General features: G+C 41.8%; 1 protein-coding gene across 4 annotated transcripts in view; it reads right to left on the reverse strand.

Moving 5' to 3' along the window:
- Nup98-96 (nuclear pore complex protein Nup98-96) overlaps nt 1-13,421 on the reverse strand; it is a 263,228-nt gene extending 249,807 nt beyond the window's left edge. For 3 of the 4 annotated variants that reach the window (XR_005110629.2, XM_075882251.1, XM_075882250.1), the window contains exons 1-3: nt 13,052-13,421; nt 12,858-12,899; nt 3,123-3,278 (exon numbers count right to left, since the gene is read on the reverse strand). Coding sequence is in view for 3 of the 4 variants with exons in the window: in XM_075882251.1 (XP_075738366.1) it covers nt 3,123-3,278; nt 12,858-12,899; nt 13,052-13,100 (247 nt within the window). In the remaining variant the exon portion in view is untranslated. The remainder of the gene's footprint in view (nt 1-3,122; nt 3,279-12,857; nt 12,900-13,051) is intronic. The other variant, XM_075882252.1, reaches the window with a different exon arrangement.
- Between the last annotated feature and the right edge of the window lie 1,289 nt (nt 13,422-14,710).

Raw genomic sequence — 14,710 nt, forward strand, 5'->3', positions numbered from 1 at the left:
TCGTTGGTTTGGACCCAACCTCGTCTGCTGTGTGTCTGTTCGCACTGAGAGCATGGTGTCTCATTTCGAGAAACCCACAAGTTACAGTATAAGCTTGATGATACAATGACAGTAAAGAAGTGGTCACAGAGAACAGCCTCTCCCTCGAGCTCTGCGAGTTTTCGAATTCTTTTTCCAAGACTTTTCAATAATCGACACAACTCGGAGGGACGTTCTCCCTTAGAATGGGGGACCAAAACCTCATCTAGCAACCGGGACCGGGCTGGCCACATCATAAACACCTCCCGGACAAACTGGGACTGGGCAGACCACATCTGACACAAGTTCTCACCCCGGCCGAACCGTGGTCCACGTTAACACTTCTGATGACTCCTCCGTTGAAGATATGGTTTCGGACAACGACTACATGGTCGTAACAAGCTAACGCCTGAAGAGAAAAAGCAGTCGGACATCGCCGACTGGCCGGCAAGCACAGACAAAGGCGAGTAGCATGCGGTCATACACCATTTCGTATGTGCCGTCATCAAAGACAGGCATCTTGAACTTTCTGAATAGGCAGAGCCTGTTGGAGTACTTTGAGCTCATCCCCCCAGGAAAAGCCGTAGAAATACGCAAAAATACTCGAAAGAACATCCTGTCCGTGGAGGTCACTATGAAGGCCTTAACGGGCACGCTGAAAGCGATTGTTCAATTAGGAAACATTCCAGTTCGTGCATTCTCCGCGTACGACAAAGAAACGATAACAGGAGTTATATATGATGTGAATGAAGAGATAACAGACTCTAGTCTCTAAAAACTGCAGTCATCGTCGGCTCCCGTGCTTGGTTTTCATCGCTTTGGACGGACGCGATGTGTTAAAGTGGTGTTTCAGTCGGAGATGTTACCCACACAAGTAAAAGTTGGGTACGTGGGGCCCTGGGTACGTCCTTACATACTGAAACTTCTGCAACGTCATAAATGCATGAAATTTGGGAACGTTGGTGCAGTTTGCAAAAGTGCAGCAACCTGCAAGCACTGCGATAGCCTTCAAGATGGCGATGACTGTAATGCTGTGGCCAAACGCCCAAACTGCTCAGGCACCCACAACGCAACATCCAAGGAATGTCTCGAAATGAGGAATGAAATGAGTATCCTGGAGAAGATGGGTCAAGACCACTCCACTCACAGAGAAGCTGCAAGGGCTGTAAGGCGCCATAAACATCGTACGCGACACCGACGCAAATGAAGCAGCAGTGCTCATAGCTTATCAAATTCGACAGGCAAAGCTTATCGCATAGCTCATCAAATGCGACACGCAAACCCTCACCTTCTAGCCTACTTTTGTCAGCCAGAAAGGATGATACAGATGCTCAAGTGCCAATACAGTTTACGCAAGTACAATGCAACCAGTCGTTGGCTCTCACCACATCGGAAACTCAGTGGCCTTCACTACCGTCAAGAGTCGCCGTAGCGCCATCATCACATAGTGCCCCTACCCCCAATTAAGAAAGCAAGAAGATGGACAATGCAGATATCAAGGCTATGCTTAAAAATTTCGCATTTCGATGCGCAAGATCCTCAGAAGCCTAAATACTCCCGCTGCTAAGGTGGCTGTGCAGCTACTTGAGATTTCGGAGCCTCTTCTAGTGGTTCTTCAATAAGTGAATATGGCATTGATGCTCGAAGAATGCATGCACCAGTCGCTTGTTATGCAATGGAATGCTCATGGTCTACGTGGCCATCTGTCGGATTTCAATGGGTTTTTAAATATCAATTTCCTGTAATCGTTATATGTGAACCTTATATGGTTTCAAGTTTTCGTATATCTGGATATATCCAGATTTGGTCCCACATGAATCTACGTACGAGCAAAGTTCTCGTTTATATAAGAGACTTTACGTTCTTGAGACATGATGTCACTTCGCATACCAGCACTGATTACATGAGCCTGACTATAACACATAAAAAGCGGACATTCTCAGTAATAAGAGGATACATACACCCAAGCACACAGATAGACTGCTTCAACCTGGGGACCATTCTTCAAGTCACACAAAGGCCACACATTGTGATTGGCTATTTTAATGCAAATCATCCACTCTGGGGTAGCACTACAATGAATTATCGTGGAAGGGATCTGGCCAATTTTATATGCAACTATGGACTAAGTGTGGTGAGATATGGACTGTCGTATCAAAGGAGCTAGGCCTCGCAACATACACGTACACCTGTCTACGGCTACTTTTCTGTCCAAATTTTGAGCAAACCTCCCAATTCACGGACACGGCCAAAAATTTATTTGAAAGTCCCCCAACCCCCCTTCAATAAGTAAACAAAAGCAACAACGAACAACAATTCTAAAATTTTCTGGCCTTCATCCATCGTGTACAAAGCGCTCAAGTTACTTTCGCCACAATGCTCCAGTGTCGTAGGGAAAAGCGTCAAGGGTCACAACAAATTTGTTCAATAATTGCACACAGAGGCAAGCTCCATTTAGTAAAAGCACAATAGCTGATATTAACTTTACTGGCAACCATTTACAGCAGTTCATGATGTCACTGGACCCTGAGAAACAATAAATCAATACATAAGCCTACTTTTTTTTTCACACTAATTTTCCAAGTTTTCAGTTTATACTAATTTCTATTGATACGAATATTTTTGGTAACCCCGCAAGATTCGTATCACCACGGTTTTACTGTATTAGTTTCACAAAAGCCCGTCAATTTGGGAATGCTCCTTGGCTTCACTGTGAATACGGCCCCTTCATGACAGTTGGAATGGATTCTTTTTTTTTTTAGTCTGCACCTTCCTTTGCCTTTGACCGTTTGTTACACCAACACGCAAGAAATATTATGCGTTCAATTTATACTTGAAAAACTAATGAAATGAATTCATACTGAGAGCTTAGTATGTTCTTAAGCTATTCTACCAGGATGTCCCACTCATGACCCAAGTCTTCTCTAATGTTTATCTGAATTTCTCAATTACTAAAACACTCCTGACTCTAATATTGATGTTTCAAACATTTCGAGTAAGGGTCTTTCCCTTTTACACAAATTCTTATGTGCCTTTGGCGCCTTTTGAATAATTTTCTGAGGCATGCATATCATCACAAACAGTAGCATTTCGTCCAGCCTTACCAAAGCCTGGCGTCGTAGACGTGGAAGGCTGGCCAAAACTGGATCCTGTGCTTCCAAAGAGGCTCCCAGTCTGTGTTGTTGTGCCTCCAAAGAGGCCACCACCTGTGCTGGGTGTCGTTGTGGCACCAAAGGCAGAGGTTCCAAATGCACTGCCCGCTGCAAATAATAACGATGAAAAAGATAAAAAATAGTAGACAACAATTTCTTTGCCTGCTTTTTTTTTTTTCATGCTTAAGATGCTACCCCCGGTTGTCACACTGATAAAGTTGTTGCCAAAGTTTCTAAGCTGCTGCCCTTTTTGAAAGAAATTTCGAACATGCACAAAACAAGTTTAAGGAAACCTTACATTTAATAAACAACGGACACATTCGTCATTACTCTCTGTTGCATTAGACATTTGGGTTGCATAAGACCCCATCACAGTTGCATTAAAAACTAAATTGAAAAGGGTACAGAAACATGTTTGTGACAGGCAATTATGATTTTGCCATAAGCTCACAGATTACATATCTAACAGGCTGAAAGCAACTCCAAGAGGTTTGGTTTCCCTTACACATTTATAATGATAAATCAAGAGCAAATAAAGATCTGTATATCAAGCAACCATTTTATTTATCGGCCAGACGCACACATACAAAAAGATATTAGGCAGCACTAATAGTACCATACCGATTCTCATTTTTTTCCTCATACCATTAACGCTCAGAATAAACTCCTTGTGGAGATACCCTCGAACTCTTGCTTTGCAGTGCCATTGAGTCAGTGCAATAGGAAACATCTTTCATTTACATGAACTTGGCCAGATTCTGTTTAATTACGTCAACATTTCCCCTATTACTTTTGCCATTTATATACAGGTAGTCCGTGTAGGTACTGTTATAAATAAAGGATTCTGCTATCCCGACAGCAGCATACAATAATGAACTATTTCAAAATCTTCCTGCACTTTACATACAGGCCTTTCCCACCATTTAATAATAATATCTCAGGTACTTGTCCCAAAACCACAATATCATTTAAGCTCCTAAAGCTGAATCAAGAATTCATGCTGCTTTTTAAAGAACCTCAAGAGGCCCTGCAACACTTCCAATTATTCATCAAATGGCTCTATTAGAGAAGTTTAATGCTTCATGAATAAACCGCCACAAAAATTTTTTGAACCCATCAATTACAAGCGAAGTTACAGGACTTCGCCGCATACATTCAGCGTTTTCTCTCTTATACCAATGAGCATGCTGAAAGCTTTGCAGAAGAGAGATGAAAAGGGAGCAAGACGCAATGTCCTTTCGACAACTTACCATACCTTGAGTACATTTTTTTTTTTCTTTAAAGAGCAGTACTAACCTCTAGTGTTATCGCATGACCTGCGCACGGGCACGTGGCAGAATCTTGCGGCGGCCGGGGTAACTATGCAGCTAACAATCAGCCAATGACTGTGGTCTATCGCGCTGTCATTTGGGTTGATGGCATCATTTGTCGAGAGAAAGGGGAGCAACTTGAAGCTAACTTTAAAAATTAACTACAAATTCCAGCGCATACACGGCACCATGTTTGCCTCCAATGTCTTAAAGAGACTTAACTACCCATTGGCAGCGTTTTCTGACCATGCTCAAAAAAGTGTTGCAGGGCCCCTTTAATGCCTCGTTGCACTGACAAAAAGGAAGTACAGTGAAACCTCATTTACTCAGATCTCACGGGACCGGTGACATTGTGCAAGTTAACCAAACTGCAGATTATCAAGTGGACCATGAAAACAAAAAGAAAATGTACTCTAGCACAAATTTTTACTTTATAAAAAACAGTTATTTTTGTCTACTTCCTCAACGGAATTCATACTAGGGCGATCTTCAAACAGATCATTTGATTGCTGCTGTGGCTGCTTCACTCCGATGACGGTCACCATCATTATGAAACCCAACAGCGACAGAAATGCACACAAGCACAGCCATAAAACATATTGTGCATGAGCTCGCATGCTACACACAAAGCCACAACACAAAGAAACCAGCAGCGTAAGCCTAGCGAGCAGCTATGATGACGTTGGCAGCACAAACCGTCCTGTTGTCCGTGTGTTCCATTTTAAGGAGATACTGAATGCGCCGGCGGTTCAAGCGGTTCTGTCGGGTGGCTACTAGCACCACCTAGTCACATCGCCCGCATTCACTATCATGATCATAATCTGCTGCAGTTCGTTGGGTTTTGGTTAGTCTAAAACTTCAGTTCAACCATCGATTACAACAAGCACTGCTTGAGCCTCCAAGCCGCTGAGATCGCATGACTAAAGACAAAGTCCCAACAGCCCTCTCTGGAGTTGTCCGACTTAACTGGTGCATGGCTAAATCTCTTTGAATTAACTAGCATTTGACACCATCGAAGTAAAGGCTGTTTTGTTGGGACCACACCATAAGTCCGAGTCAACTTAATTTCCTAGTTAACGAGATCCATATACAAAGACTTTTTACTGTATTCTGCCAGTGAGTGTTGTATCGTAACCATGTACAGTACTGATGCATTAAAACTTCACATCAAATTTTTTACAGTAACAACTGGTATGCGCCATAGCTCGAGATAACCCCGTCATGCCGCAAAGAATCTAGTTTCGACTCTGACCTATGCATTCATAGATGAAATTGCACCAATGTGATCCGAACTAAACACAGTGGAAACGAAAGTATGTGTATCACTTAGCCCTATGTTGTCCTGTTTCAATGCGCGAGTACTGTACATTCAACAAAATTTAGATACACATGCACTTGCATCAGTCTAGCATGTACCAACAAGACTATATAGCCCTGCAACAAAACATCTACTCTTAAACAAATCTTCCAATCGCACCACAGAAACATGAAGCCCTTTAGGCATTTGTGCGTTTCAAACACGTCATGCAATTTGCCTTCAAGACACTACATTAATGAAGCCTATGTTAATATTTCCTGACACAATTTTTAAGATTGTGGCACTACATGGTTCCTCTACGACGGATTCAACATTAGGAGTCCATGGTATTCAGGCAGATTGATACAAGCCTGCACCCATGGGTGGACAGCCCAGGCTAACGTCCTAAGCCAGACGGCCGGCGACCCCATCTTCGGAGAATATTGCTGGGCATATGAGCAGAACTATAGTTAATTGCGGAGGCAATCGACTGCTGCGCTTCAGTCATCTGGGTGGGACTTCTCCACGCTTAAGGGGAGATACGAGTTCAAAAATACAACTCTTTTCTAAAATTACACATTTCTCGTTTTCATTTGCTTTCACAAGTTTGGTTTCTCTACTTTCACAACAAAAGATCCAGAGATTGCAATTACACTCAAAGTGAATGAAAACTGCTCTTAAAGAGCACAAAATGGCTACTAAAAACTTCATTGTCTAGAGTCTCTTAGAAATTGTTCCCTGGCTGCTTGCCATTGCATTTCGCATGAAGAGTTCACTAAAGCCACACCTGTAAAATAAACAAGATTGCCAAGCGCTTATGATGGAGGAAATCATTTTTAAAATACATCTTTGCCACATAGATGAGCTTTAATTTATACCTTTAAAATGTGTTTTTCTCAAAATCCATTTTTGGGCAACTTCTTCAGTTTAGACATCATGTTTTGGCACCTTTGACAACCAAATCAAGATGAAATTTTTCTCACATATTCCTTAATATGTGAAGGGTGCCAGTATCTCTTTCAAAGCATCACATCGCCTGCATAATTATATCAAACGTAATGGTGTGGTCTGAGGATTTTTAGAATTCTCATATTACAATTTTCCTGGTCCATCAAAATGTCTTACGCTCACTTTCTTTATAGTTATCAACATTTTACGGTTAATGTGGAACAATATGAGCCATTAATGACTAAGAATCATTAAAGTTTTGTCGCATAAAAAGTTTGCCCGAAACGAACTATACTTTACACATTGTCATGAAACAAAAATGAAAACTGTGCAACTCATCATAAAACTAGTCACATATTTGAAACCTGCGTAAAAGCCTATATATACCACAAAAAAATTTTATTGCCATAGGCTACAGATAAATGAAACTTTTCTTTCAAATCGCATCCACTCTTAAGTTGTATCCAACTAGGGTGATTCCACAAGAGATCGACACAGGTCGAAAAGCTGATATTTTAGATTTGATTGTTTATTTTATATTTTGCACACATACCACCCAGTAGCCCAAAAGTGAACTTTGTTTTTTTACTAAATGCATAGTTTAGGAGGAAAAAAATATTGAACTTATTTTGTACAGACGGACCAATTTCGTACCGTGTCATTCTCAAAAGTTAACGACGATATCAAAACACAAATATTAGCTTGATGAAGATGATCTTTTTTCTAATAAATGTACGTGTAATTAAGAATGAAGCAGCCTTTTTTGAAGCTTGTGGGCTGAAGCAAAGTGTTTCTGAAAAATGTCTAAACAAGTGACATTTTTCAAGAGTTGCTTGATTTGAGATTTTTTTCCTCCTAAGCTGAACCAGCTAGTGTTTCATAACTTGGTGACCTATTACAACATAATGTTTGCAATACTGCCTGACAATACCGTTGCTGTGCCTCAAACACATAATTTTATAAATGGCCTCAAACTTTAAAATTTCGTTGACAAAAAAGCCTATTAAAAAATTAATATTGAAAAAACCTTATCTTTGATTTCTCTCCGAATCCCGCAAGCCATTCCTCGCAGATTATAGAAAAAGAATATTATAAAACATATTCAATTATTTTATTTGCAGCGACAATGTTAGGGGTGGAAGTTCCAGCTTTTCGAGCATGCTCTTGGACGATAAACGCAAGAGAAATCGGGCTAAAAAAAGTGGGCCTGAGCTTCTCGGTCGTTTAAATAAATAGGACCATCCTTACAGAAGAGCAGCAGATTTAGCACGTTGAGGAATGAATTTCTGTACCGGTGCATTTCTGGTGCACTCCGCTTAGCTTTAATGCCAGATGAGCAATACATAATGACACACACCAAAGCAATCTGAACATATTTCCAGACAGCACGATGAATTGAAATGCTCTGACACCCGCATAGGACCACAGAAGATAGTACATGAATATTTGGAATGACCCATTCCCCTATCCCCGTCTAAGTTGTGAAATGCATAGAACAAAAGCCATGCTGTGCTCAAAATGCTGCATTTTTAACTTACAGCAGTGCTTGACACTAACAAAAAAACATTGACCATGATTTCTATCGTTAGGCGAGGTTGACCAAACGCACCGTAAACATAGGCCTGCAATGTGGCGAAAATATGCGCTAAAACAATCTTAAAGTAACAAATGGTCTTTAGGTAATCTCCATTTGCATGGAGCATTTTGACAGTGTTCAGCTATACAGTCTTTTACACCACCATTTCGGATGCCGGCTAATCACTTCCAAGCTTGCCGCTCTTAAATGACAGTGATGTTTCTTGCTTTGCTAGGCTTTACTAATATAGGTTTCGTTAAAATTAGATTTTTTACCATTTTCCATAGTTGAAACCCTATGATATCGTACATTGCCTACAAGGGGTGGCACGCATGAAATTGTTGAGCAGGCGACCGGGAAAGGAAACGCTAAACCGTGTTTAGGTTAAGGAGACAACTGCAGCGTTAGTAAATTTCAATATTTGTTTTGCTTCGGTGGTTCCTCTCGATCGCAAGCCTATTGCCATTGAACTGCACTGAACCAAAACTTTTAAAGCAACTGTATTAGCTGCCTCATGAAACCGAGGTGAGCAACCCAGGTGCCAATAAGCACAAGCCTCGACTTGAAATGGCAAATCTAGGTATTTCAGGAGGGCCTGCCTATAATGTTCATTCTTATTTACCAAATCTGCTTTTCCTCTGTAAACATGGTCCTGTTCAAACTACCCAGAAGCTCGAGCCCACTTTTTTTAGCCCGACTTCTCATGTGCTTATTGCCTAAGTGCATGCTCGAAAAAGTGGAACTTCCACTCGTAATATTGTTGTTGCAAATAAAATAATGCAATATGTTTTATAATGTCCTTTTTCTATCACTTGCGAGGAACGTTTTATAAGATTTCAAGACAAATCCAAGCTGAAGTTTCCTAAATATTGATTTTTCAATTGACTTTATGCAGACGAAGCTGAAAGATTGAGGCCATCTATAAAACTATGCGTTCAAGGTACAGCAACGGTACTGTCCTGGAACATTGTAAACATTATGTTGTAAATGGTCACCAAGTTATGAAACAAGCTCATTTAGCTTAGGAGGAAAAAAATTTCAAACCAAGCAACTTTTAAAAATGTTACCTGTTCAGACATTCTTCAGAAACTGTTTGCCTTAGCCTACAAGCTTCAAACAATTGTGCTTCATTCTTCATTATGCGTACATTTATTAAAAAGAAGATTGTATTTATCAAACCAATATTTGTGTTTTTATATCATGGTTAACTTTCGAAAATGACAAGGGATGAAACTGGTCCCTCTGTGCAAAATTAGTTCAATATTTCTTTCCTCCTAAATTAAACGATCACTCTCTGGCTACTGGGTGGCATGTAGACAAAATATAAAACAACCAATCAAATCTAAAATCTCAACTTTTGGACCCGAGTCGACCTCTCTTGGAATCACCCACTATAGTTGTCACGAAGGCAGCAGCACTTCTCAGTGTCAACCCCTTTTACTACGCAATATGTGAAGAATTAGGAAGGGGGGCTAATAATATGCGGACTGTAATTTTGATGACAACTCATTTTAGTTGACTCATTTTTTTGTTGGTGCAACAAAGAGCTCACCCTATGTAGTGCTTGTATCTCCAAAAGTTAATACCAAAAGCAGTAGTCATTTTAAGAGCAGTATTTTCTATTTAAAAGCCTCTGAACACGGATTTACCTTTCCTTCAGCAACTTTGAGAATTGATAACGATGCCCATCTCGCAATGTGTGAAAGCTGTCATCCTTCTGCATTTGCAATAACTATACTGCATGAATTTAATTTTGAGCCTCTAAACTACTTTTGAGAATAACAAGATGCTACAATTAGTTTATGTGGCATTATACACCTTCCCTGTATTTGTACCAGATTGTGGGCACCTGCACCCAAGGTTACCTGCTCCTCTGTGCTGGGTGGCTTGTCCAGGGGTCATTACTTTCTCGGTACATGGACCAAGCCAAGGCATTGAAAACGTTGTTATGCGTATGCAAGGTGGCACAGAGTAGCAGTGCAAGTAGCAAAACTATGTTGCTCAAAAATCTTAGAGACCTAGAAACTGCCTGCTCGGTTACATGACCACGCTGAAAAATTTGCTCAATACGTCTACACGAAGATGGGATCATTACGTCACGAGATGTCAGCGCCGCTTTAATGCATACTATTACTATTGATGCAGGCCTACGTATACAATTTTAGGGAGTGATATCTTTTAACATAAAGAAACAAACAATGGTGTATTACTAACAAAAAGATTGTGAACACCTTACAGCAAGTAATAGACCTGTGACGGGGTACATCGAATAGTGCATGTTTTTGCAACGGAAAAGGTGATTTTTCGCTAATTTCAATCAAGAAACTATATATAAATCCATTTCTCATGAAAAAAAAACAGAGTTGGTTTCAATCAATGCGCCGAACATTGTTTCGTTCAGTGGAGTCATTTGATTTCATGTTTTGGGCAGTTGTCGGTCTCTTAAAGCGCGAGTTGTGTGCCTGTACACAAGCAGACTATAACTTCTTCAAGCACAGCCCTAGCACAGCTCATCTTCTAGGCAACAACACAATTTGTGACTTTTGGACACATCTGAAAGATACAAATCCTATTAAAATCTCGAGAATTCTCAATTCTGTAATTATAATTCCCTGTCTTTCCAATGGCACTACTGCCTTTTGATACATTTTGGCCAATAGTCGGTCCCTGTCCCCGAAAACCAAAGTAACCACTACATTGTGTCATATGTTTACGCTATTATACACTGGAAAAATTTATGATAGGAAAAGAAGAGGGCATAAATCTTTCAGAAGAGTTGGAATAAAATCCGATGAGCACCTCGTGATCATCCTCTGCTCTTCAACTATTTGAAAGCTGAACTCTCAAGTGCGGCAAGTACAACTTTCTAAACATGTTTTTAGGAGGCTCAGACTATCCGTACATCGTCATGGGTCAAAGCATACAGACCTCCCAAAGCTGATGCCGTAACACAATGTCAACAGACAGTGTATTGCTTCTTTGACATCCCATCAGCAGTTTAGTGTTACAACTTCGTCTACTCAGAAGCTTTTCCGAGCCCAGACAAATATTCTGAAGCCAGTGCACAAATCACTAGAGTTAAATTGAGATAAGCATTTCTTCTAAGAATATCTGCCACAATGATTGTGAGAAATAAAAGAAATTTCAATGCTTATCAACCTGCAGAGGGCAAGAACTGCAACCATGTCTCTATATTTGTACAAGTCTATTCTCCGAGGGCGTCCATCTGGCTCCTTTACCAAGTCCTGAAGTCCGATTGTGAGCATTGCAGGGCCCAGCTAAAAAAAATTATGAGCATTTGACAATGCCACAAGAGCCGAACACCTAGAGTTTCAATATATTCCTTGATCAACTTTTTCCTAGACATAAGTCCAGGTTGTTAATCGAGTTTGATAATATGATAAAAGGGACAATGTGCCCGAAGACTGTAAAAGGATTCATCTGCCCAGCGAGTGGATAAGATGTAAACAAAGTACCAAAAAAAAAAAAAACATAGTGCACAAGTTGTGATAAAACTGGGGAAAACTACATGCTAGCGCACTTTATCAGCAGATGCCGGGCAGATGGCAAAAGTGTGACGGCACATCCAGCTGACCGATCTCAGTGTTCTGATGCTGCCCTTATAGCTGGCTCAAGCGAAGCCTCCACTGCTACCATCACTCCTTGTCAGGGGGCGAAATCAGTGGCACTTTCCTAGCAAAGCAGAAGTCACTCGCCTTCAAGGTTTTGCTTCGCAACACAGGCAAACAAATGCATTAACATTGAAAGCAGCCCGGATGAGCAGTGGTGGCAGCAGCGAGGCGTTGGGTCCCCCAAATGTGCCAACGCACTCTCACTATCTGCAGCACACCAGCTAATAGAGCGCACGGACGTGCAGTTTTGTCTAGTTTGGCCACAGCTCGTGAGCTCCGTTTTACTGTTGGGCACCAGAACACTAATATGTAGGAATGCGAATGTAAGGCTATCAGCATAGCATCAATGGTGGAACACTGTACACGTATGGGAAACGGTGCGAGTTAAGCACCCACATTTATCATACTGTTTTTGTGTCTCCATTCACATCGACCGAAGTTACCGTTTTCCCATTTCAATTAGAAGTAAGCGTTCTGACCTATGCTTTTACTGGCAGCATCCCACGGTGACCAAAAAGGAAGGGGACACTCGGTTAGCTTTGTTCTCATTACAAACAGCTGCAGAACCCTCTTTGCGCCGTCAAATGTCACATTCACCAGAGCTGTTACCGTGCGCAGTACCGGAGGCACATCAAAACATGGATTTTTTTTTTTTAATTTTCTGCGCTATAGGTTCAATGTGTTTCTGTATCATGCAACATCATCTCTTCATAGCTGACGTCTCTCACACGAACAGCGGCTTCGAAAATACAGCACCGAAAGCAGCTCATTCAAAATGTCCAGAGTAGCGATGTATAGGCAGAACGTGGGCAAGAGCTTGGCATTCATTAGCGCTGCGCGGTTTTTTTTCATAGAAAAAGCGCAATGAGAAAAGCAGTAAGCAGGGGCAAGTTAAAGCGCAGAAGCACTGTTTTTACGACGTACTTTGACCAAATGCCGTTGGCTGCGTCGAGCCGAAGGTTCCCCCTGCAAAGAGAAGAAGGAAGCGACACAAGCCCGTTTGCACATAGAAACAGTTCTTTGCGATATTATCAAACCAATACCCGGTGAGCACAGCATGGAATACGAGTGCAAAGCACAAAGCAATCAAAACAGAGAAGCAACGCAATGACACCTACCTGTACCAAATCCCGTGGTGGTCCCGAAAGGGTTCTGGCTACCAAACATTTTTCCTGTGAGAAGCTGCTTCCTTTATATCTATGGTCCAGAATTATGTGGTCTGATGACCTCGATCGCACGCTCTGCGGCACAAAATTTTATCGTGACACATGCGCACAACAGCATGTCCCCATGGGCGGCACGGCTAACCAATGAACGCTGTAAAACGAGTACCAAGTAAAATATGCGATGCAGTGCTATTTCGTGCGTTAGTCCGCTGGGGGCATCAAACTCTCGAACGCTCACGCAATCGCAAAACAGAGCCCAGTGATACGAAAATACTAGAACCACACAACAAGGCAAATTTATCTGCCTGCAACAAAAAAATTTTAAGCACGCGCATGCGCAGCAGCAGTGTTGCCACACTTTATGCCAGATTGCGCCAAATTTTTTAAAACCACAAAATTAGACCATGGATATGACATACTACAAAGTATGACCTGCAGTACCAAAAAAACACAAAAACTACTGTTTAACTACCTTAGCAAACACTTTTAAAATAAGTATTATTGAATAGCAACGAGTTTCTACGCTATTTTACAAAGACACCATACTAAAACTCAGCCGCACGGCAGCGCTGCGGTGGGCCGGGTCAGCGCTATTTTTGAAGTTTTCACCGGCTTTTTACACCGGACACGATTACTAACAACCAAGGAGGATACATAAAACTTGCTGGAGTGGAAGCCGCCTATGCCGCTATGCGCTGCTAATGGAGAGAGTGAAGCCGCGCCGAGCGTGCGGCGGCCATGTTGCCAGTGGCAGAAAAGAGCCGAGTGCTGCAAATTTATGCTTCATCGCGCTGCGGGTGAAGTGACTCGTGTGTTTATAAAGCAACGAAAACAAGTAATTCTGGTTGTAAATGTTTATTGCGACTTGTACGCAGCCAAGTGGCATGTAGAGAACTCAATTAAAGTACATAAGTATCAAATAGCGATGCCTAAAGCAAACACACATCGAAAACATAGGTGCCCTACTGGTGGTTGAAAGTTATTGCCCTTGTCAAAAGTGGTCCCACCTTACTTTTGACCGATTCTCGTTTTTTTTTTCCCTCCGTCATGTGTTGTATCCTCACTTTTACGTATTGTTCGCCGATTTGCCTGCACAAACAGTAAACCTGATTATCAAGCGTATCAAAGTCTAGGACGTGCTGCTCTAGTTTGTGGAACCGGTTTTTCTCGGAGGAAGCTCGTAGAACTTTCAGGATGAGGTGTTTTCCTCTTGACTTCACCGTTGTGATGGAATCCACTCAGCTTGTAGCCGCCTCAGTCCTCTACTTCTATACAGAGGCTAATGACATCTCGCGACGGTGAAACAAGACCACCTCGCCTCTTACATTTAATTAAAGGTGTCAGCTCATCTGAGTACATGGCTGCTATGCACTTTTCACAGGTAGTTGCAGTTTGACCTTTCGAACAATGAAGCCTTCTATGTATGGCACCACGGAACCGACAAAAGCAGAAACGCTTCCGGGCTAGTCAATGCGATGCGTATTGTCGTGGTCATCGGGCTGCAGGACTGGGGCCTTGCGCATGTCAGTGAGATTGCTTCTTGGATCTACCATGGCTGCAGGAGTCATTGCATTCAATACGGAGAGAACATATTGGGAGCAGTGTCCAGAA

This window comes from Rhipicephalus microplus, chromosome 2 (genome assembly GCF_043290135.1).
Source record: "Rhipicephalus microplus isolate Deutch F79 chromosome 2, USDA_Rmic, whole genome shotgun sequence".
Lineage (NCBI taxonomy): Eukaryota > Metazoa > Arthropoda > Arachnida > Ixodida > Ixodidae > Rhipicephalus > Rhipicephalus microplus.